This window comes from Crinia signifera, chromosome 6, assembly GCF_055691185.1.
Source record: "Crinia signifera chromosome 6, ASM5569118v1, whole genome shotgun sequence".
Taxonomy (NCBI): Eukaryota; Metazoa; Chordata; class Amphibia; order Anura; family Myobatrachidae; genus Crinia; species Crinia signifera.
The window spans coordinates 221,634,055-221,659,406 of NC_139222.1; the positions used below are offsets into that span (position 1 = coordinate 221,634,055).

Sequence of the window (25,352 nt, forward strand, 5' to 3'; positions counted from 1 at the left end):
TCTGTCTAGAAATGGCCATCAGTATGGGTGACCTCGTTGGTTACCATCGATTGTGATGGAAGTATAAGCTATCAATGGTAAAGTATATGGTAGTGTACCATCATGGTTTTTAACCATTGGTTTTTCGGGCATACTCAGAAAAAGAGATGTGCACCAATCACGGTGTCTGAAAAATGTATAAGCCTGGACCAGGGGCGAGGGTGGGCTGCTGGCTGACGAACTATCTCAGCCTGTCAAGTCAGCAAGGTTGCCAGCACATACCGCCACACAGGCACACACTGCACTGTATGTGTTTGTAAGCATGGGGTGGCGCAGGACTACTTGGTGAAGCCGTGACTGCGGTGGAATGGCTTTCTAAAGCGTCCTGTTATGGAAAGCCGTCCACCCCCATGAAAATCGATAGGACGGGCAAAAATCACTCAGTGATATGCATATGGTCGACATGGTTCAAATGGTCAACATGATGATAGTCACCAAAATATATATATATTTTTTTGCACTTTCTGCATTTCTTTTCAACTTTGATCTCCGGGTTCTCACACAGTCCTGACATTTCATATAGTTAATCTTCTGTTACAGAATAACCCATTCCAGATTTTACTTAGTCATTCAGCCAAAAATGTTTGGTATCTGACAGTTTAGTTTATTACAAGAACAAACATAAATTCTGTTCTACTTTTTCTGTTTGTCTTGAAGTCTTCAAAAAAAACAAAAGAAATTCCAATGACCAGTATGTTATTTCCCCACACAAGTTGTCACATACTGTATTTGTAATCTTACATCCTTTTTACAAGTACCATGAGTGTGTGTGTGACTATACATACTGTAAAAAAAAGAAGCAGTTTTTTTGACTTGTTGGGAAGGACAAACCATTCAAATTGTCCAGTGTGTACCCTCTATGTTGCTGATGCGCAATCCTGTGTGCCGTCGGCGCCATCCTCCATTGTTCCTACAGGGCGTAAGATAAAGGGCCATGCTGCGGAATGTGTATAGCCGTTACAATCCCTTCATCTCACACTGGGACTAATTCAAACTTTATCGCAAATTTGTTCTCAAAATGTTCAAAACCATGTGCACTGCAGGTGGGGGCACATGTAACATGTGCAGAGAGCTATGGTGCCCATACATTTTTCCTGCATTTCCCTCTAATACATCCTGTCCACAATCCGTTCTAAAGGCGCCCACACACTGTGCTATTTTACCTTGCAATGCAATGCGTGCTCCCACATACATCATATCGCTTCACATATAGTTACAAATGCATGCTGCTTTAGCACATGCAATGCGATCTAGTCCATTGCGCATTGCACCATGTATGAGTAGCATAAGAGCCCTATAGATTTCTGGATGCTTATGTAAGGGGAAAATGAATTAAGCCTTGGAGAGTGTGTGGCGAGAGATAAAATACAAACCATTGAGCTTTTAACTGCCATTTCTGAGGCTGTGTTTGAAAAATGAAAGAAGCGGATTAGCAATAGAAAGAAAAAGTGCAGGTCACAGAAGGGAGGTCGCCAATGTCACACAGAAGAGAGGGGACCCATGTACATGGTAGGAGTACGTACAGATGGAGCACGTCTCTGACAGCACCCTTAGCTGGTGATCACTGCTCCTTCTGACGGGGACGTGCGAGCGTCTCACACGCATCAACAGAGCGGCGGGGAGCACTTTCCCTGCCCGTTTTCCCTTCAATTAGACAGGCAAGGATTGAGGGGTACTGGGGTGTTGCAGTACGCAAGCATCTAATGCGCCCCCTTCAGGCAGATGGCGGTGGCTGGTGCTTGCCGATTCTATCGCCAGGAGTTGCTCCATTTGCATATTCCGTACTTCACTGAGGTGTGTCACTCGCCTGAATCGAATTTTGGTGAAAACTGAGCCTAGCTCCAGTCATCACTGTTTGGGTCCATACACACTGGGCGACTATGCCCTGCATGTATGGACAGTGATGATCGCATTATCGCTGGGGTAGAGCCGCTCAGTGCATACACACTGAGCAGCTGTCAGCAGGAGGAGGACGGCTTTCCATAGCGCAGTGCTATGCAAAGCTGTCCTCAAAGCCGCTTATCTGCTGGTATTGACCTAAAAGTCACTCAAACATGCTGTTCTGAGCGACTTTTAGCTCAAAGTCGCCCAGTGTGTATGGGCCTTTTGACTTTGTATATACTATCAAATGGATTTTGGTGTTCCTCATTTGTCATGAGGCAGCAGGGACTCGATTTGCACTTTGAGACTTTTTTTATTATTTTTCTTACATTGTTCTCCATAAAAGCTGCATTGCCATGAGGACCAAGTTTTTAAGAAGACTATCCTGAGGTATATAATACCACTTTCACATCGCCGACACGTTTTAAAAACCGGTATTTAAAACGGTAATTAAAACGGGTCAGAGCCTTAACATTGCCGCAGATTACCGTTTTAAATACCGGTTTATACCCCTTTCACATCGCACTTTTAAAACGGTAAATTGCCGTTTTTTTTCCCCTTTTTAAAACGTTTAAGCCTGCACTGTGAATGCATAGCATTGTACACATTCACATTGCACAAAAAACGGCAAGGAACCGTGTAGGACTCTGCTTTTTACACGGTTCGAAATGCCAGTTAACTTTAAACGGTAAATCGGCTGTGGTGCATTCACAGTGCAGGCTTAAACGTTTTAAAAAGGGAAAAAAACGTCAATTTACCGTTTTAAAAGTGCGATGTGAAAGGGGTATTATTTACAGTCAGTCCAGCAACAACAGGATTTTGTAAATAAGAAGTGCACAATGGATGTTTGTGTAGTTCTGGCAGATGTGCTATCAATTCATAGTGTTGTAATTCTCCATATAATGTTGTTGCTGCGTAATCCACTTTAAGTGGGTTTTAACTTCTACATTAATAAATAAAGTGTCATTTTTCTTTTAGCTACTTTTATCTCTATAAGCATTCAGGACCAATCGCATATGTAGGATCAGATGCCTCTAGAGCTCATAGCTATTACTGAATCAAATGAGGGATTTAAAGGACTGTTAAACTAATTGTAATTTCCCCAAGTGGGCACACTGATGGAAAACATATATACGAGCTCTACTATATACTGCAGTTACTTACACAGATTGGTCAAATAGCATATTTACTTCAAAAGATTGAAATAAAATAATTAAGTGGCATTGGCATGTGTGAAAGGTCATTCTTACCAACCAAGGGGTGATTCCCATAAACGTGCGCATTGCTGGGTGAGTTATGGTAGCAGTACATCGTGCTGTGCTGCACACCTCTATGGGCTTATTGTCTATTTGTCTATTATCACCTTTTATCATTGTTATTTCCCCACCCCTTCCTATACAGAAGCAATTTTAGAACTTCCTGCTAATTTGAAATCGCCTCAAAAATCACTTGAATCCCTGCTTATTGATTCTCCAGTAAGTTTGAGATAGTTTTTGACTTGAGCAGAACTAACCATCAATTCACCCTTCCGCTATGTTTCACTGATTTAACGGACTCTGGCCTTTATTTAGATCTGATTGCAGTACAAATTTGTTTGGAAAATGGGCAAAACCATGTGCACTGCAGGTGAGGCAGATGTAACATGTGCAGAAAGAGTAAAATTAGGGAGGGGTGTGTTGAAACTGAAATCTAAATTGCAGTGTAAAAATAATGCAGCCAGTATTTACCCTGATCAGAAACAAAATAACTCACCCAAATCTAACTCTCTCTGCACATGTTACATCTGCCCCACCTGCAGTGCACATGGTTTTGCCCATTTTCCAAACAAATTTGTACTGTGATCAGATCTGAATAAAGGCCTCTGGCCGCTTGGCATGTGCGGAAATGGATGGATGGATATATGAGTCATGTGATTGCTCAACCCACTTTTGTGAACCATATAATCCAACTGTCTCCACCTCGCCTTTTCCTGCCTTGCCTCCGGGAAGCAAGGTCGATGAAGTCTACAAGCACATATTTAGTTACCCTCTATCTAACCTGTAGGCTTCTGAATTTCCTACCTTACATAGCTGGTTATTCTGGTTCACTCCTTCTGGCAAATTCCTTCTCAAGTGGACAAAACCATGTGCACTGCAGGTGGGGTAGATGTTACTTGTGCAGAGAGAGTTAGATTTGGGTGGGGTTTTGCTTCAAAGTTAGATCTATATTGTAGTGTTAAAAATAAAGCAGTCAGTATTTTCCCTGCACAGAAACAAAAGAACTCACCCAAATCGAATTCTCTCTGCACATTTTACATTTGGCACCCCCCCTGCAGTGCACATGGTTTTGTCCATTTAAGAAGGAATTTGCCAGAAGGAGTGAACCAGAATAACCCCCTTAATGTGCTGTTCTTTACATCTCCAGTCTATAACTTCCAAAAATCTAAAGAATATACTGTATGTTCTCTTTGGCTGTTAGCAGTCTCAGTGTAGGCTGTGTTCTAGGTGTCATTTGCCAGTAAACTCTGAAACTGTTGATGCTGGGAGTTCTCTTAAGTGTTCCTGTTTCATATTGTACTACTGTGTGATAAGTACAGTATGCCCATTGTAGTTTCACTGTGGTAAAATGAGCAGGCTGGCAGAGACTTGGTTTTTTTTGTAGGGGACTGTTGGGCTCCATATTTAGACATGATGCTGCATGCTATACTTTACGCGATATAAATACAGCTTGAATAAGAAATGTGAACCACAGAACTTCCATGTCTAATTGGAAAATCCAATCCATCACCGTCCTCAGATCTGTACAGTGCCTCTGAGGAATGGAGGAGACTGCTACAAAAGGAGATTCGCACAAGGCTGATGTCTGCTTCTATTATTAATGGCTCTGGTTCATTGTATAATTAAGCTTCAAGCAATATAAGGTAGCAATTATATTATATGCTAGATGGATCGTGCTTGTAAAGATTTGTATCCACACTGAAATGTTTGTCCTTGGCAATGCTCCTACTTTCTATAAAGCAGCAGTATATTCTTATAATTCATGAGTGATATATTAACTTTATCCCTGCCAGCTTCTCATTTCATTACTCAATATATTATCTGTCATTGTGGCAGCCATGTTATGACTTTCCTCATCCATGGCACCGTATTGGATCAGCCTCTACTTGTCTCCACCACTCCTGATTGCACTCTCTATCGCTCTCGCTCTCTTGAAAAGCAATACGTAGGGCATGAACTATCTTCAGTCATCCCCATAAGGTCTCTATGAGGAAGTGACCTTATGGGGATTAGCTCAAATATTCGTAACCACTTCTTGTGGACTAAATGGGGGGGACAAAATCTAAATATTCTGAAAAAACACGGTTTTCTGAATATTTCGGTTTTTGGAATACACGGATAAGGGAGACCTGACCTGTGCCACAATCCGCGTTGTCAAGTGTGAAAGGAGAGAGCATACAGATCTTGGATCCACTTGGGGAAATACATTTCAAAGTATTTCAGTGATGTCTGAGCTCATTTGAACCCAAAAATCTGCACCCCTGAATAGGCACAGAGCAGGGACACATTAAAAAACATCGCCAGCATACTGAATGTTATTGAGGATGTATTTGCTTAGGGCCCCCACAAACCTTAATCCTGCCCTGGGATTGCTATACATGAGATGCACATATTGCAACTCCTGCCCCACCCCTATTCACACTGTGTGATAGACTGAATTTAGTATTTCTATGTATACTGAGCCACAGACATCAACATGTTATAATAAATTATTTCCTGACTATATTGGCCATAACAGGGGAGAATATACAAAATCCACACAGTTCAGGCCATGGTGGGAATCAATCCCATCATCTCAGTGCTGGGAGGCTGTAATGCTGACCGGAGCCGCCTGTGTCTGCCATTACTGATTCCTATACTGTTGTCCCTGACACCAGGATGCACACCGCATAAATAACCGGAACCTGTATATAATAGATGGGTAACTATATATCCCTATTCCACCACTGATTACTATGTATTATAACAATCCCTGTAGCTGGGTAACTGCATTGGGCAACCTGTTTTTAAACCTAATAATTCCTTTACTGCTATTTGGATTCATGGGTTATTATCCTGTCAACTGTAGTGAATGTGACGCCAGCCAGCATCAATAATACAGTGAGCACGCGCCAGGATTAATCACTCCCAGCTGTTTATTCCTGCCTCCAGGTGGCAAACATTAGGATGGATAGAAAAGGATTAGAATTCAGATACACCCTGGCTAACAATTGTCATGTTGGTTCTAATAAAAATCAATGTATGGAAGCTTTTAATTCCTTTTATTGGACCTTTAGTTTTATATGATTGATGCTGAGATTTCCTAGTTTTTAGAATGTATGTAAATACATTTTAAAATACTTCATGCCACGGATTTGATAATACCCCTTCCACACTGCACAAATAACCCGGGTCCCATCTGGGGTGTTGCCTGGTCGACCCGGGTCACTGTGCAGTGTAAAGGGGCCTTTTGAAACATCCCGGGTCGAGCAACAGGTCGGAACCAGGTTGCTTGGCAGTGTGAATGGTTAACCCTGGTCGAGCGACCCAGGTTCTATTTGCACTATAGGGAGGAGGCAGCTGCAGCTATTCCTAGGATATTGAGGATATTCCCATTTCCATTTCTGCCAGTTCTTTTTGCTCATTGATTATTTCAGTCCGTTATTACCGTTCATTAAAGTTTTCATTTAAATCCATCAAGTGGAAGGCCCAGGACAGGCTTCCTGGTTCAAAGTTCTGCCCAGCGTACACCAATAGGAGGTCTGACACAGACCCTAACCCACTCCTAAAAGCTGGCCAGGAGCCAACTGGACCACCTTGCGTTGGTTTCATCCCAAAGTCCAAATGCATAACAGGACAGACAATGAGTTTTATATATAAAGATCGATGACTACTCTTTCATAAATGAACGTTGCATTGTTTTGTTACAGGTGTCCCCGGGAAGCAAGTCTGCCCTGGCTGATCTGGCTATTGGAGATGTGGTGATCGCCATTGATGGAGAAAACACAGACGGGATGACTCATTTAGAAGCACAAAATAAAATAAAGGGCTGTGAGGATGAACTGAGCCTCACAATAACCAGGTAATGGGATGGATGTATGCTTGTTGGGGGAATAGTGCACTCAGGATGGGGAATGTGGGGGAGGGGGGTGGTGTGGAAGGGGAATGTGGATGGATATGTCTGCATAAATCAGTTCCTAGATAAAGAGAGCAAACTCTCATGAGTTTAACACCTGCTTATATAATATAATGATATATTGTGCCTTCCCGCGGCCTCCTCCTGTGAGCTTGTTTTCTCAGCAGACGATTGTATTCAAACACATGGGGTGAGCACGGTTTAATAAGAGCAGAATGCCAGATAATGATGTGCCTGTATATATAGGGGTGTAGCTACACCAACGGTGCCACCAGAACAGGTGGCACCATAGGGGGTGAGCCATGGCCACATACCGACAGATATACAAACACACAGTCACATGCTGCAGCTCCAGGCAGGGGGTGAGCCGTGGCCACATACCGACAGATATACTAACACAGTCACGTGCTGCCGCTCCAGGCAGGGGGTGAGCCGTGGCCACATACCGACAGATATACTAACACAGTCACGTGCTGCAGCTCCAGGCAGGGTGTGAGCCGTGGCCACATACCGACAGATATACTAACACACAGTCACGTGCTGCCGCTCCAGGCAGGGGGTGAGCCGTGGCCACATACCGACAGATATACTAACACACAGTCATAAGCTGCAGCTCCAGGCAGGGGGTGAGCCGTGGCCACATACCGACAGATATACTAACACACAGTCACGTGCTGCAGCTCCAGGCAGGGGGTGAGCCGTGGCCACATAGCGACAGATATACTAACACACAGTCACGTGCTACAGCTCCAGGCAGGGGGTGAGCCGTGGCCACATACCGACAGATATACTAACACACAGTCACGTGCTGCAGCTCCAGGCAGGGGGTGAGCCGTGGCCACATACCGACAGATATACTAACACACAGTCACATGCTGCAGCTCCAGGCAGGGGGTGAGCCGTGGCCACATAGCGACAGATATACTAACACACAGTCACGTGCTGCAGCTCCAGGCAGGGGGTGAGCCGTGGCCACATACCGACAGATATACTAACACACAGTCACGTGCTGCAGCTCCAGGCAGGGGGTGAGCTGTGGCCACATACCGACAGATATACTAACACACAGTCACGTGCTGCAGCTTCCAGGCAGGGGGTGAGCCGTGGCCACATACCGACAGATATACTAACACACAGTCATAAGCTGCAGCTCCAGGCAGGGGGTGAGCCGTGGCCACATACCGACAGATATACTAACACACAGTCACGTGCTGCAGCTCCAGGCAGGGGGTGAGCCGTGGCCACATACCGACAGATATACTAACACACAGTCATAAGCTGCAGCTCCAGGCAGGGGGTGAGCCGTGGCCACATACCGGCAGATCTACTAACACACAGTCACGTGCTGCAGCTCCAGGCAGGGGGTGAGCCGTGGCCACATAGCGACAGATATACTAACACACAGTCACGTGCTGCAGCTCCAGGCAGGGGGTGAGCCGTGGCCACATACCGACAGATATACTAACACACAGTCACGTGCTGCAGCTCCACGCAGGGTGTGAGCCGTGGCCACATACCGACAGATATACTAACACACAGTCACATGCTGCAGCTCCAGGCAGGGGGTGAGCCGTGGCCACATACCGACATATATACTAACACAGTCACGTGCTGCAGCTCCAGGCAGGGGGTGAGCCGTGGCCACATACCGACAGATGTACTAACACACAGTCACGTGCTGCAGCTCCAGGCAGGGGGTGAGCCGTGGCCACATACCGACAGATATACTAACACACAGTCACGTGCTGCAGCTACACGCAGGGTGTGAGCCGTGGCCACATAGCGACAGATATACTAACACACAGTCACGTGCTGCAGCTCCAGGCAGGGGGTGAGCCGTGGCCACATACCGACAGATATACTAACACAGTCACGTGCTGCAGCTCCAGGCAGGGGGTGAGCCGTGGCCACATACCGACAGATATACTAACACAGTCACGTGCTGCAGCTCCAGGCAGGGTGTGAGCCGTGGCCACATACCGACAGATATACTAACACACAGTCACGTGCTGCAGCTCCAGGCAGGGGGTGAGCCGTGGCCACATACCGACAGATATACTAACACACAGTCACGTGCTGCAGCTACACGCAGGGTGTGAGCCGTGGCCACATACCGACAGATATACTAACACACAGTCATACGCTGAAGCTCCAGGCAGGGGGTGAGCCGTGGCCACATACCGACAGATATACTAACACACAGTCAGGTGCTGCAGCTCCAGGCAGGGGGTGAGCCGTGGCCACATAGCGACAGATATACTAACACACAGTCACGTGCTGCAGCTCCAGGCAGGGGGTGAGCTGTGGCCACATACCGACAGATATACTAACACACAGTCACGTGCTGCAGCTTCCAGGCAGGGGGTGAGCCGTGGCCACATACCGACAGATATACTAACACACAGTCATAAGCTGCAGCTCCAGGCAGGGGGTGAGCCGTGGCCACATACCGACAGCTATACTAACACACAGTCATAAGCTGCAGCTAGTTGTATTAGAGCTCAATAATTAGAATATATATATATCTTTTTTGTTTTTACAGGCAGCTAATGTGTAGGCGAGCTAGGCCTTATACACAGAGGGTGGTACAGGGTGGTTGAATCTGACTCTGCAACCAGGCTTAGCAGATGATGGGCAAACATACAGATGGGGCCACCTTCCCAATGTATTCACTGTTCTGCCTGACAGATAATCTCCATTGACAAAGATTAGCGACAGTTATGGGCCATCTAAAACAACCTAGTCACTAGCCGATGAGACGAGTATGGCACCTGTTATGTTCCTGGTGTGTATGTATTTCTGTTACTACTTACACAATATGAAGCTGTGCTTTAACAGGGACTCTTCCATGTAAAAGGGATCTGCTCAGAGCTTCCAGTGAGCTGATTTACAATCTGCAGACATGCTAATAAACCTTTGTTACCTGAACACCCAACAGCCTCTCCTGAGGTTTCATCCCAGTGAGGTTAATACATGTCTAATCTATTCCTCCTTATAAGAATTGTGGGTACTTGTGTAGTTTCACGAAGGCAGGAAATCAAATCGCATCGCATGTGATTGCGTGCGATGCAATGGTACTTTTGTAGTTTCAAGTTTCCCCTACCCATTCATCGAATGCGATCGGGTCGCATGTGCGATCGGGTCGCATGCGATGCAATTAAGCACATTTGCACACCCCCACTATCCACGCCACCCCGAAATATGGCGAGCGGACGCAGTACGCGTCCTCCCGACTTGTTCATATCCCCTCAATCCACTCGCAGGGCTCGCTGCGCTTGCCAGGCTTCAGGGTGGCGTGGATAGTGGGGGTGTGCTAAATGTAAATTTAATTAGGAGTTAACAATCAATTAGTTATATGTATATAAAAATATATACCAGAGTTGGGTTGTATCAACAAAGTAACAAGTGTTCTCATTGGCCCATGCCTTTATTTGCATCCTATTGAGGATAATCTTTATTAAGTAACTGTGTACTGTGGTTTTATATGTAATTTTATTGTTTTTCTTTTCTATATAATAATTTTTTTTAAATACTATTCAGATGTGTGGTGCTCTCTTTTGAGTTAGGTATACTTCAGTATATATTTTTATATACATATAACTAATTGATTGTTAACTCCTAATTAAATTTCCATTTTCAAGTGGTAATCTCCAGAATTGCCTTTGGGAGCAGCCATAGCACATTCTTTTATATATAGCCAACGCAGATTGGTGTGGAGACTGATTAGCGGAGCTTAGGTAGTGTTGTTGCGCCCGATTGATGTTGTTTTGATTTTATTATGTGTGTTAAATGTGCTTCGGATCACATGCGATGCGATTTCCTGCCGCCGTGAAACTACACAAGTACCGAGATGTGTTATCAGTTTAAACATTTGAATTGATGTGATTTAACATAATGGCTCACTGTGATCTGTTACTTATTACTTGGTAAGACAGACAGCATTACCAATACTAGCAGAGTGTATACAATGACTCACTTTTTATGACTGGCACACTGCATTTGGATCAAGGCAATGATACAAGCAGAAGCTGAATGATATGAAATTATGATCCCAGCAAATAAGCAGATCGGAGACCTGATCTCTGACCAGTTTGGTCACCATGGGCGGGATTCTCTAAGCTAAAAATGCGGTAAAAACCCTGTTATCTGGGTTTTTACCGCATTTTGGGATGCTGTAAGCATCCCCAGCCGGGTTACTGCGGCGGGGGGCATCGCCAGAAAAATCTGGCGATGCCCCATAGAAGCCAATGGGCTTCTATCGCAACCCCCCGCCGCCCCGCATCGCCCCCTCACCTGTGTCCGGGCAGCACAGCGCTGCCCGGACCTGTGACCTCCTCCCTGCACTGATCCTCTTCCGGGTGCAGGGAGGAGTAGAGCCCGGCGCAGCAGCAGCAGCGCCGGGTGTGTGAGGGAGGGGGGAGCCGCCGGGACCTGCTGGGACTCGGCGACTCTCACCGCAAAGGACAGCTCTTAACGCAAGAGCTGTCCTTTGCCTTAATTATCGCATATGTTACAGCATATGCGATAATTAAATATGCGATGGGGGGCGGAGATTCTTAGAGAATCTCCCCCCCACACTTCTATAGTATAACATTAAATATACATAATATAGATGTTATTGACTTTGCTCTCTTGAGGTCATGAGCAAGAAACAAACTCTCAGGGCTCTTATGCATGACATGTTCCTTTAGTACTTCTGCATCCCCTGTGCCTGCAGACCTCTGGGCACCTATAGGTGTAGGGGCATTAAAAAAACTAGTGGTCAGAATTGTGTCACCTTTTCCAGGTTTTCTGTTCAACATTACCTGCACCTATTGCTGGGTACACACCTACAGATTTATCTGTCCAATATATCTGGTGGAAACAAAAATCTGGCAATGTATGGGCAGGGCAGGGCCGGTGCCACCACTAGGCAGCTTTAGGCATTTGCCTGGGGCTCCGGCCACTTGAGGGCGGCACTTGGGAGCAGCCACCCCCCTCCTCAGTGGAGCCTGGTGAGCGACACCCCCCTGAGCAGTTCAGCGGCGGGTGAGCAGTGTTTGCCAGCCTTGTTGTAGATGTTCTAATTGATAGGTGCCCACACACTAGAAAGATCTGCGATTGTAAGGTGTGCATAAATTAGCCTTAAAATATTTTTTCTGTCCTGGACAAAAGATTTCAGGCAAGCGCACATCTTTCCCAAAGATTTTTCTTAAGATCCCGTGCGCATTCCTATGGATCTTTTATCGGTAAACATCGGACGATATATCTGCCGATTTATCGGAAATCGGCCAATCGACCCAAAAATCGTTCTAGTGTGTGGGCACCTTTAGAGTTTAATCAGTGATTCTGTATATATGGAATTATCCCTTCTCTTTTGTTATTGTGCCTGAATGGGTTTCTATATTCTCCAGAAGGGTGGTAAGACGCTCACATGCATAGTACTCACTAAGGGCCAGATGTATCATGCTTCAAAAGTGATAAAATGGAGAGTGATAAACAACCAACCAATCAGCTTCTACCTGTCATTTTTCATACAGTCTGTGACATGACAGGTAGGAGCTGATTGGCTGGTTGTTTATCACTCTCCAATTTATCACATACATATATTGATACATCTGGCTTGGATAAAATGTACACTTCGCAATGAGGATGCAATTGATCCGGCAATTAATGGATACATAGCAGCTTTAATTAGAGTTAGTAGAATCACAAAGGAAAGCTCTTCCGGTAAGAGTTGTCCTTTGCAGCACAAGGAACTTTGACTGATGCGATTAGATCCCTCTCCGAGGACAATGCGTAGAAAGTCCCATAAATACTAGACTGCTTTATTTTCACACTTACACACTGTAGGTGTGACATGGGTTAGGTCGACAGGGTCATTAGGTTGACACAAGCATTAGGTCGACATGGGGAAGGTCGACAGTCAAAAGGTCGACATGGGGTTTTTCCCATTCACTATCCCTGCACTATACTATTAGAGCCTCCAGCTATATCGCGCCACATTAGTGGAAAGTGGTCATTTCACAAGCTTGTGGTTTTGTGTAAGAGGTAAAAGTACTTTGCCTGTTGTTGCTATGGTTATATGCATTCAATAAACAATGTGTAATAGTTTCACTTATCCTCTTGATCTTCGCCGTGTGATGTTTGTTCTGGGATTGTCATGGTTTTGGTGATGCAATATAATTTTATGTAAGTGTAAGGTGTGGCCATGTGACACAGAGATAAAATAACCCTGTAATATGGTGCAAAGGTTCAGTCATGATTACATAGTAATGCGGCATCTATTCAGCAGTGGTAGCTGGCTTTTGCAGAAGGAAGGGGCTGACATTGCTTCCTCCTATTTAACAAGAGGGCTGATGTTTGGAAGTCGCCGATTTCTCCGGCCTTCCCACTAAATTTCCCGTTACCACAGTCCCCACTAGCCTTCTATATTTAGGATCCCTATTTATAAAGTGGGTAACGCTGTGCTTTTTGTCCGTGTATTGCTGGAACTTCTCTCCAGCAATGATAGGCTGCTGATGAGGGGGAGAAAACTGCAACATAGTGGCAGGGTATTCACTTGGGGTCCAAAAGGAGCCCCATATTTATTACCAGGGATACAGATAGGAGAAGGGGAGTGGGTACTTATTAGTCAGGGTGGAACTTATTGCAGTCTGCTCAACCTGCACGATGTGTGTGTGTGTGTGTGTGTTGTGTTGGGGGGAGCAATCACACTGATCCAATCTCCCCCTTCCCCCATCAGGTATGGATCATTGGGTAGACAGCAGGATGGTAGACTAGCATTAGGTTGACACCATTAGGTCAACACAATCATTAGGTCGACATGGAGAAGGTCGACAGTCAAGAAGGTCTTTTTTTTTTTTTTTTGTCCTGAATTTCTACACAGTTGACAGTGACAGTGAACCGTAGCACCATGTCCCCTCACCATGCTCGCCACACTATTTTATTCTCCCACCACCCCTAGTGGATGGTAGGGCATGAAATACCACCTGTCGGCTCAATTTTTTTTTTAAAAACCCCATGTCGACCTGATGCTTGTGTTGACCTAATGACCATGTCGACCTTCCTGCATGTGAACCTTACTGCATGTTGACCTAATGGTGGCAACCTAATGCTTGTCGACCATCATGCTGTAGACATAGTGACCGTATTCCCCCCCCCCCCCCTCCTGGATATGCCCCTGGCTGATGGTCGCACTGATGGTTCCCTCCCTCCATGTTCATGTTTGTAGTGCTGCACTCATGTTAGTTTTTAAAGTTTTTATATGGTTGTGTGACCATGGTGGTTAGGCCATGCCCCTAGGGAACCCTGCCTGGGCCCACTTTCTGTCCTGTCCAGTTCTGTTAATGAATCGCAATGAGCTCAGTATTATTGTGAAATGCAGGTGTATTTATACACACACACACACACACACACACACACACACACACACACACACACACACACACACACACACACACACACACACACACACATCAAAAGTTTTATATTACTCATAATAATAATAATCATATAATAATAAATAATCAACATTACAATACACTAGGGTGCATATACTAGGTAACTATGTGTACCATACTTTCTTTCACTTCTGCATCAGTTGTAGTTTTGTTTTAGTTCTTCTCTAATTGATCAACTGTTGTCCATGCTTTCCCTTCAGACTTAAGCTGGGTACACATTATACCATATGCTGTCTAAATCGGCGGTTTGGGCCGACATATCCATTACATTGTCCAGTATGTACCCGCTACGTCGCTGACTATAAGCACTCCTGCGTGTCATCAGTGACATCCTCCATGCAGGACCTGAGGAAGACATCACTAGTCAGGGCCCTGCTACCAGATGCAGCATAGCCGGCGCCATGTGTGTGTGCGCTTGCTGATAACTGTCATGCAATGTTGCTGGGTACACACATCACCTAGGGGCAGACTTTTAAGCTGGGTACTCACCAGTTAAATCACACTTTTTTAATTATTCGGCCTTCTATACATTGACTAGAAAATGCACCAGCATACTCTCAAACTCATACACACTCTTTCCGAACATGCACCAAAATAGAATAAAATACATTAATAAATGAGGTGCCTTTGCTAGGCCACCTGCCACGGCACCCCAGAGTGCCACGGCACACCGTTTACTAACCACTGGTATAATGTCGGAATCTTGTGAATGTATCATAATTGTCAGGGCTTGGGTCTCTGGACGTGCGCCACGATTTCTGACCATAAGATTGACATGGCTTTACTCTTTTGGCACTTAGGGCCATTTCATATATAAAGTAGCTCACCGTTTAGTACAGTTTGATAATTTACACAGAATCCCTTGATCTCCGCATATAGCGCTCCTCTATTATGGGAATTAAGATTTTGTAGGTCAGTGTCCCCTTAACTTTACACAGCAGATTTGACATAAACATTTGCTCTACATTACAGTGAAACAGTGACCCAGGCTGACTTGTAATAGGCACGCAAACAAAAGAGCATAAGGCGTATTTTTATTAAAAGACAAAAAAAAAAGACCATATAGATTGCTGCTTGTACAGCAGGATAGTAACTGTAACAGTAGTTTGAATTCTTGCACATTTAGATAGTTTATTTTCTCTAACTGAAACTAAGCACATTTAATTTTGTTTCTCATGGAATCTTGGAAAGTTTGTTTAGTATTTGGCACCAAACAGCATTTTATTAATAAATATGCAGTTACTAAGTAGATTTTTCCTTCAGATTCCAAAATCCCGTTTGTCCCGTCAGCTTGTTCTTTGAATATCAATGCTGGTATTTAGTTTATATTTCATGCAAAAATAAATATATACTGTATATAACACATAGTGGCACAACTGGTTCTCCAATATTTTTTTTGTTTGTTTTATCTTTAACCTAAATCTTTGCCAAGGGCATTTGTCAAAATAGGTGTGAAAATTGACAAACAAACATTTTCATCATAATGACCTGTAAAGTTTTTACCTTTATATAGGAAATATAATGTTTTTTTTTTTTTTTTTACACAACATTTTTTATTTGAATGTATATTAACAGCTGTGGGCAACATTAAGTGGATATTTTGTGCATCTAGCACAGAGATGTTGGCACTCAAAGGGTTAATAAATTTAGGTCCCTCCTTTGATTCCAATGATCAGATGCAGATGCAGTCCTCAGCTGGCTAACTTTTCTACATTCATCCAATTGCAATGGGCTCCAGACCAGCCAACTTCTCTGCAACTTGTGATGTCACAAAAATAGATGGATAGTGTTTCGACACAGATTGAATATACTACTCTGCATCTTTCAAAAAAATATTTGTATATATAAAAAAAAATGAATCCCCAGCCCAGAAATAAACATTTGTGTGATTGATTTGATTGGTGTTTTTTTTTTTTTTCAACAAAATAATGTTCCTGTGGTGAACCACAGATCAAAAAATGGGCTGGCTGACAAGGCCTAGCCAGATCGCTTAGAAATGGTGGTAAAAATTGCCCTGTGTGTATGCCCCTTTTATTCATTGTCCTTGCACCGTACAAATGTGTGGGAATTACATTATGCAAATTACCCTGTCCAACATCAAATTAGTGGCAAAATGATTACACGCACTTACACGTGTCTTACGTTTCAGATATAGGGGTATATTCAATCTGTGTCGAAACTGCCGTCTTGAAGGAAGGGGTTCCGACGTATTCAATATTAGCTTGCTTTTTTCGGCATTTCAAAATGTTTCGACATGCCGAAAAGCAGGTGGATCGACAGAAGAGCCGTTAATTTACCTGCTTTTGACGGAAACACAGCCAAAACTGCTGTGTTTCCATCATTCTCAATCCGGCATAACAAGATGCCAGATTGATGCAGGGAGGACAGCGCCGGGTAAGCAGCAGCAGCTTACACAGCGCTGTCCGCCGCAGCCCGCACTCTTACGCCACCACCCACACCCTCCTGTACATACCCGCCGCCGAGCCGGGTGAGAGCAGCTCACCCGGCTCCATCCAGGCTTCCCCCGCTGTCCCCCGCCGTCTCCCGCTGCCATACTCACCCGGTCTGAGCGCCGGCCGAGTGAGTGTCAATCATCGGCCAAATCCGACATCAGGATTTGGCTGTTGATTTGAATAATGGATGGCGGATCCATTCCGGCAAAAAGGATCCGGCATCAATTGAATATTGCCCATAGGCTTTTCTATTTACACGTTTTCTAGAATTCTGCACTGTTTAATCAACCCCTGGACAGATACAAGCTGAATTCTATTGTATAATTAGTTTGGGGTCTTTATGTTACAGTGTGAATAGCTGTACATTTATGTATGCCTTTCTGCAATCTGCGAAGCCCATCCTGACCATGATCTGCAGCACTGCCAGAAAGCAAGTGGTACAGTAATACAATGATTCAGACTATTGAGAAACGTAACATTCTACATTCATTTCTTTCAGAACCGAGTCTAAAATCTGGTCACCTCTTGTATCTGAAGAAGGCAAAACCAACCCATATAAAATGAATTTGTCATCTAATCCTCAGGTAAATAATTGTATTAGTTCTCATGATGTCTTGTTTCCTGAAGCATATTCTCAGACAAACTAGAAGTTCAACAGTTGTGGAGCTAAAGTTCCCAACAGTGTGCTGTCAGGTGCTGCTGGGAGTTGTAGTGTCCCATTATCTAGAAAGCCATTACTGCTGAATCAAGCGTCCTGTTTTCTTATATTGTAATTATTGTACGGGATAAGCCCATGCCCTCAATTACCATCAAAGCTGGTTCATGTTTCATTTGTGATGTGATTTCTAATACACAACACTGCAGAAAGTCTCGGAAACCTGCAAACTGTCTAGTGTCTTCTATTTCAGCGTAAAAAATGGTTCCAGTATATTTTTTTTCAGTAGGAATGATGTATCATTGTCTTAGCGGGAATCCCACTCATGTATACACATACACAGCTGCTTTTGCATGGTTTCTCGTAAATTGTGTATTTTCCTATATAATGAAACAATGCTTACACAAAGCACAGCTGCGACTTGGCAGAGTAACCCTGCTCTCAGTTATTGAGATAATTACTGTTGTATACTTATCTAGTGATGTTTTATAATACAGCTTACAGAGCATTCACTGTTGACATGATAATACATAGTATTCAGTATCTACAGCTAATGAGGCAAAGAAATGTGACACTTTACTAATCAAACTACAAATGTCTTGTTGCTTGATGGGCTGCATAGCAGGAACAAATAAACACGTATTATCACCCCCACCCCTACCTCACACTACTTCCAACTGAATTTATAATAATCCCCTAACACTATCCTGATTCTCCACACACTAAACACTGCATCATCACAGTAGAATGGAGGCTGGGCAGATGGGAGCTGGTTGGCACAAGAGACTGGAGGGGCAGGCTGGTCCCCACCCTGTTCTTTCCCCATTCCACAGTGCAGCAACCACTGTATGTGGTAATAGGTAGATTCATACAGTGTAGTCACAATATATTAGTACGTTATATTATTCATAGATACAATTTGAAACATACAAATTACAAACACTCATATGAATTATAGTATTCCAAATTCTACATAACACTAATCCACTGTGAAGACATATTAAACCTATAACAGTCCGGTCACACCTTTACATAAGGTTTTTTGGTACTTGTGTATTATCACGGCACCCCCGATATTAAGTTGCACGATTTTTCATCGCATTGCATGCCATACACCCGATGCACAGCGATGCGATGCGATTTAAGCCCCCTATGCGATTTTAAATTGTGTAAGCACCGTAATGGGTGCTTTTAAGCACCCTAATGGGTGCTTACAATGTTAAATGCACCCCCACGCCACCCCCCAGTATGAACGTGAACCCGAAGCGTGGCAAGCGGCGGCGGTACGTGTCCTCTGACCTTTTCATACCCCCACTATCCACTTCGGCGTGGAGTTGATTATATATAGTGTGGCGAGCGCAGCGAGCCACGGAGCCCGAAGCGTGGCGAGGGGACGCGTATTACTTTACATGTATTCCGCGTCCCCTCGCGGGGCTCACTGCGCTTACCACACTTCGGGCTCGCCACACTATATAATATCAACTCCACGCCAACGTGGATAGTGGGGGTATGAAAAGGTCGTAGGGCACGTACCGCCGCGCCTCGTGGGCTCGCAGCGCTCGCCACGCTTCAGGTTCACGTTCATACTGGGGGGTGGCGTGGGGGTGCATTTAAAATTGTAAGCACCCATTAGGTTGCTTATACAATTTATAATCGCATCGCATTGTATGCCATATACAATGCCATACAATTTTAACATTGTATGACATTGGGGAACATCGCATCGCATACCATCGCATGCCTTATGGTATGCGATGCGATAGGCGCCGTGATAATACACAAGTACCGTTTTTTTCAAGACTTCTGACAAATGTTGCTTTCTAAAAGCACATACACATTGGGCGATTTGAGCTCACAGTAGCTCAGTTTCCCCGTTTTGAGCTACTTTGAGCTCAGAATCTTCAAATGTGTATGGCCAGGCGATGAACAATGAGCGTTGGTGCACACTCCCGCATCATTGCTAGCAGCTTTCAGCTCAAACCCACCCAGTATGTATGGCCCAGGGGTGAGCGGTGATGCGCGCTCCCGCATCAACCCCAGGAAAGCATTTTGAGGAGGGCTTTGCATAGCACTGCGCTGACGGCGCCGGGCAGGGGGAAAGCCGCTCAGTGTGTATGCACTGAGCGGCTTCTCCCCCGGCGATGATCATCGCTGTCCATACACACTGGGCATAATCGCCCAGTGTGTATGGACCTTTACTGTGGAAAGTGGTTCACCACCTGTGCTCAGTGTGATGCAGCTTACAAAATAAAGGAATCTGCATGAACAAAGCGGTTGGATATGAAAGTGTCTCTTGTACCTATATAAATGTAACATTCCACAGTAAAGTATCTGAGAAATGAAGTGTACTTACTGTGAGGGATGTTTTACAACAGGCACACACACGAGTGCAATTTGGATAGATGGAGACTTACTTTATATGTCTCTGGCATCTTATTCAAGTCATTGCTACTTTTACAGATGTTCTTGTCTCAGATACAACACTGGAAAAGAAAATAACATGCACCACACTATAGGGGGGATTTAGCAAAGCTTGGAGAGAGATAAAGTACCAACAGTCTGTGGTTATTCAAACACATGGGGTAGATGTATGGAAAAGTAAGCCAGAGGAGAAGTGGCCCATGGCAACCAATCAGCACTGACGTAACATCTATAATTTGAATGATATAAAATTATACAGAGCAGTTGATTGGTTTCCATGGGCCATTTCTCATCTGGCTCACTTCACCTCCTTTATCATTGCTTCATACATCTAAACCTAAAGGGCCCTACACACAGGGTGATATTAAGCCATTTTCTGAGCAATTTTAAATTTTTAATAAATTGCTCAAAAAATGGCATATAATCGCTGTGTGAGTAGCCTACACAGGAATACAGAAGCGCAGCCCTGCATCTCGCCGCAATGAAGAACAACCGTACTAGTCAATTGGTGGCAGTTGAAAGGAGAAAAAACAAAATTTTAATTTCAAAAAGCCTCGGCCAGCCAATCACGGCTCGCCTCGTCATCACCTTCCCCCTTAAGGTGCGTACACACGGGGGCGATTTTGTATAATATCGCGGTAAATATGGTCGCTAAGCGACCATATTGCCCACGATGGGAGTATGCACCGGCGATATATCGCCGGGTGCGCGCTCCTGTTTTTACCCCTGTAGTGATCACTGGTCGCAGGAACATGCTCCTGCGACCAGCTGATTACCTCTGCGGCTCCCCCGGCAGTTTCTTTTTCATCAGCGACCATCTCTGGTCGCTGATGAAAAGGAGAAACAGAGCAATATATTGCTCAGCCATATATTGCTCAGCAATATATCTCCCCCGTGTGTACAGGGCTTTAGAGTTGGCTATATTAGCCAGCTGGAGACAGGGGCAGGCAGTCCGACTGAGGAGGAGCAGAGAAGAGCTCCTGAAGACATAGTTCTGGTAGGCGGCGGCTATGCAAAATACCTTGGAAGGCTGCCTCCCCCAGGTGAAGACACCGCAGAGGGTGGGGACCCCCCTGGTTGAAGAAAAAAGGATTTTAAGAAAATATTTGAAAACCTGTTTGTGGTTTTATTTTTAATATTTCCTTTACAGGGGGACTATAGGTACCAGAGGGTCTTAAATGCCCCACATGCTGGTACCTGTGGTTCTCCCAAGTACCAGCATGTGGGGCAGGCTTGCTAGGACCTATAGTCCTACTGTAAAGGACAATATTACTGTTTTAAACCAGCTATCAACCTGCACCCACCACCCAGGTGTGCAGGGCATAGCCACTGACTTCAGCCCAGGCCTGGGGTGCCCTGGAGAGGGGGGGGACCCTTTATTTGGGAGAGGGGGGGGCACCTTCCCCCAAAACTCCCATCCTAGACTGACTAGTTAGGCCATGAGACCCCGTCAAGTGTGTCCCCTGGCTATGGCACTCATTTTGTGCCCCGTATTTTGGGAACCAGGGACAGCTCAAGAGCCTGGTGCTGGTCCTTACGATATGGGGGACCCTCAGCCCAGTGCTGGTTTCTTGAATAGAGGGGGACTTTATTTAATCTTTTCCCTGGTATTGGAAAACCCAAGACTGGCTCACAGAGCCCAGGGTTGGTCATGCTCTTGGGTGGGACCCCACACCCACACTATTTTGTAACATTCTTTATTTACTTTTATATTCTAGACAAAAGATGACACTCCCCCAGACTTTATTCCAACCCATTATTTAAATTTGAAGACTTTTTTTTTTTTTTTCCTGGAGTCACCTTAACACTTTCTGTGAGAGATTTTAAATCTCCCATGCTGAATCTCCCATTACGCATCTCTGGGACAAATCTCTCTCTGTGTAGGGCCCTTTAGTCTGTAAAATTTAGAGCCAGAAGTTGATTTGTTAGAACCTTATCTCTCTCCACGCTTTGATAAAACTGCCCCCCTGGGGATGGAATAGTTTTGTGCATGATATCCAGGCTTATAATAAGTTGTATTGGCATGTAATGTTGATAAACATTGGTTTCTTGTATATCGCGCCCAGGCTGTCACCACTTTGCAGAGCCATGCAGACCACCCACTGGCATGCTATGTGCTGCATGTTATCACTACCTTTGTACCAGATTGACCTGTTTCACTGTAAGATGCTGGATACTCACATCAAAAGTGCATGAACTCTGTATTGTGCTATGCGTTGAAGCTTTTGTACTTCTCAAAGAAAAAAAGATACATGTTTGTATGGCTGTGTCCTCATATGCTATTGCAGCAATTGTGTCAAACAGCCCTTCTTGGTGTCCCAGGTCCCGTGTATCTCTGCTTGCATTAAGCACCTTTTTATACTTCTTTTTCACTGGAATGTGTGTCATAAGCCCCATTTTTTAAATGATATCGCTCATTTTGGCCCTCAGTTAAAGAATCGTTTAATGTGAATTCTCAATATAATTTTACAATACGCGCTCCGGCACATCTCTCACGTCCCCCTCCTCGTCAGCGCTGGGGTCACTGACTATATCATTTACTGTTATTGTTCAGTGTGTATGCACAATATCATTCACCCCGAACATACCGCAGATATTATTTATTTACAGTTTCTTCTATAGCGCAGCATATTCTGTTGCGCTTTACAATTGGAATTAAGGATATTGGTGGTCGAAGCCGTCGTCTAGTGTGTAATGTGATGTGCAAAGACCACTTCCCCACACTGTGCTGATTAGTGTAAAGACGAGTCTGAATCTGTATAGATGAAGATTATGGGCGGGATGTTATAACATCCGCGGCCCCCTTCGCCGGCTACCGCATTATTAATAACGGCATATGCTATAACATATGCCGTTATTCATGCAAGGGACAGCTCTTGCGATAAGCGCTGTCCCTTGCGATGCGGTGCCGGCGCTGGACTTCCGGGTCTGTGACCCGGGAGTCCATCTGCGCATGCGCAGACCCCGGCGCCGGCCGCAGGGCACGCTGGGAGGGATCCGTGACGGATCCCTCAAACAGCGCTGCGGTAAGAAGCCCATAGGCTTCTGCAGGGATTCGCCAGCTTTAGCTGGCGATTCCCTCCGCAGCGCTGACACTGCGGAGGGGGCATATAGCATATAGAAATGCGGTAGAAACCCCGAAAACGGGGTTTTTACCGCATTTCTGCTATATAGCATCCCGCCCTTAAAGAGAAAGGGGGGGTACACACCAGAACGATTAGGGCTCAATTTCATCAATCTGGATCCAATTCCGACCGATTGGATGCAGATTGTATGTAGATTGGGCATGTTTACATCCAATTCCAATCCGATTCCAATCCAATGCGCGTCCCCGTTGTCGTTTGGTCGCTTTACAGATCCTACCTGCTGCAGATAGGATCTGTAAAAGATCCATTCAACTGGATACAGATTCAGATCGGTTTGGGATCAGATTGTATGCAGATCGTGTGCTCCAACAGATCGTGCGACCATCACACAATCTGCTAACAATCTACTAACAATCAGGATCATTCTGGTGTGTACGGGGCCAAAGTCGCAATGCTCCACTGATCACCGAGGCTCATTCGCGCCAGGTGCCTTGTGCCACATGGCGCATTGAAACTAGGTGGACACATCTGTATATGGCGGGGTAGGTGTTTTGCATCACATTTTCTATTTTTAAATTGCGTGACTAACATGCAGAACTAATGCCAGATGTTCCAAGCTTCGAAAATTGAAAAAGTGGAGAGTGATAAACCACAAGCCAATCCGCTCCTACCTGTCTGGTTACAGGCATGGTTTGCAAAACGACAGAAGTTGGTTGTTTAACACTCTCCACTTTATCACTTTGTGAAGCTTGGCCCCTAGATCAGAGCAATGTGACGGAATTGGTAACCAAGCCCAGCCATAAATTGGTTTGTGCAGGACTAGAAAGTAATTTTTTAACTATAATTTCAATTGCACCTGTATTAACCTTTATTTTATAGACAACCTATAATCAGTCCCATCTGTCCCTACCCTGGTGTACATTCCATGGCTCCATGGGGTCTTGGTAAACCTGGCCTTTAGGACCTATTATTGAGTGTAGAGCTGTGGCTACAATGGTGGGAATTACATTTGTTGCATGACAGAAGGGATATAGCATTCTGGAACAGTACATTGCGTCTGCCGAGCCCCGTAGAAGTGCATGAGAGAACTTGCAGAGCCGGCATTACTGCATCTGGCCGATATGTTCGGCATATAACATTGAACTGAGTTCGCCTAATGTGTCTTGCCAAATTATGGCACATATTTGCATTGTGTCTGAGCCAAAGGGCCAGAGATGAACTCCATTATCAGCAAATGGGAGATACTCTGGTGGCACGAATGGCCAGCTGTAGTCTGATTGCCGTCAGAATTGTATGATCTGCAATGCTAAATACAGTTATATTTGCTCACCCAAACTGACGTCATGGAGTTTCTATTGCTATATTATCAACCTGTTATCTTGTAATTGTTTTCCATCCTATTATACACAGCTGCAAGTCTCCAGCAACAGAGAGGTTTCATTCACACTCCTGTAGGAAACTGATATAAAATGTTGTCATCTACTATTATATTATCATATGGGAAGCTGCTTGACCCATTTATCTTGAAATGACCCTATTGCAATTGTTAAGGTGGCCACACACTAGAAAGATCTGAGATCTTTAGATGTGCGCATAAATTAGCCTTGAAATCTTTTGCCTGTCCTGGACAAAAGATTTCAGGCAAGGGCACATCTTTACCAAAGATTTCTCTTAAGATCCCGTGTGCGTTCCTATGGATCTTTTGCAAAATCTTCTGGTCTTTCATGCAGCATGTAAGATCAGAAGTTTTATAAAAGATCCCCAGGAGTGTGCATGCGACCAATATCGGACGATTTTTCAGCCAATCGGCAAAAACCTTGTTCTAGTGTGTGGACACCATAAGATTGTCCTTTCTACTACGGAGAAAATCCCCCTCCCCAACATATTTATTTTGCGATCTTAATGGGAACTACCATATTGCAAATTGTGATGGGGGAAGCAAGGAATGCAGCGTCACAATGTGAATCCTTTTCCAATTCACAGCAGATTATTGTAACTGAGCACAAGTTACCTAATACTGATACTATATACCATGGGTCTTCAAACTGTGGCCCTCCAGATGTTGTGAAACTACATGTTCCAACATGCATTGCCACATTTTTTCCTATGAGAGCATACCAAAACTGTCAGGGCATGCTGGGACATGTAGTTCCACAACATCTGGAAGGCCACAGTTTGAAGACACATGCTATATACTATAGGTTTCCGTGATTAAAACAAGTTT

General features: G+C 44.7%; 1 protein-coding gene across 4 annotated transcripts in view; it reads left to right on the forward strand.

The window, feature by feature from the left end:
- The window catches only part of PDLIM1 (PDZ and LIM domain 1), a 62,399-nt gene that overhangs the window by 16,129 nt on the left and 20,918 nt on the right, over window positions 1–25,352 (forward strand). For all 4 annotated transcript variants that reach the window (XM_083148935.1, XM_083148936.1, XM_083148937.1 and 1 more), the window contains exons 2-3: window positions 6,866–7,017; window positions 17,466–17,550. In XM_083148935.1, the coding sequence (XP_083005061.1) occupies window positions 6,866–7,017; window positions 17,466–17,550 (237 nt within the window). The remainder of the gene's footprint in view (window positions 1–6,865; window positions 7,018–17,465; window positions 17,551–25,352) is intronic.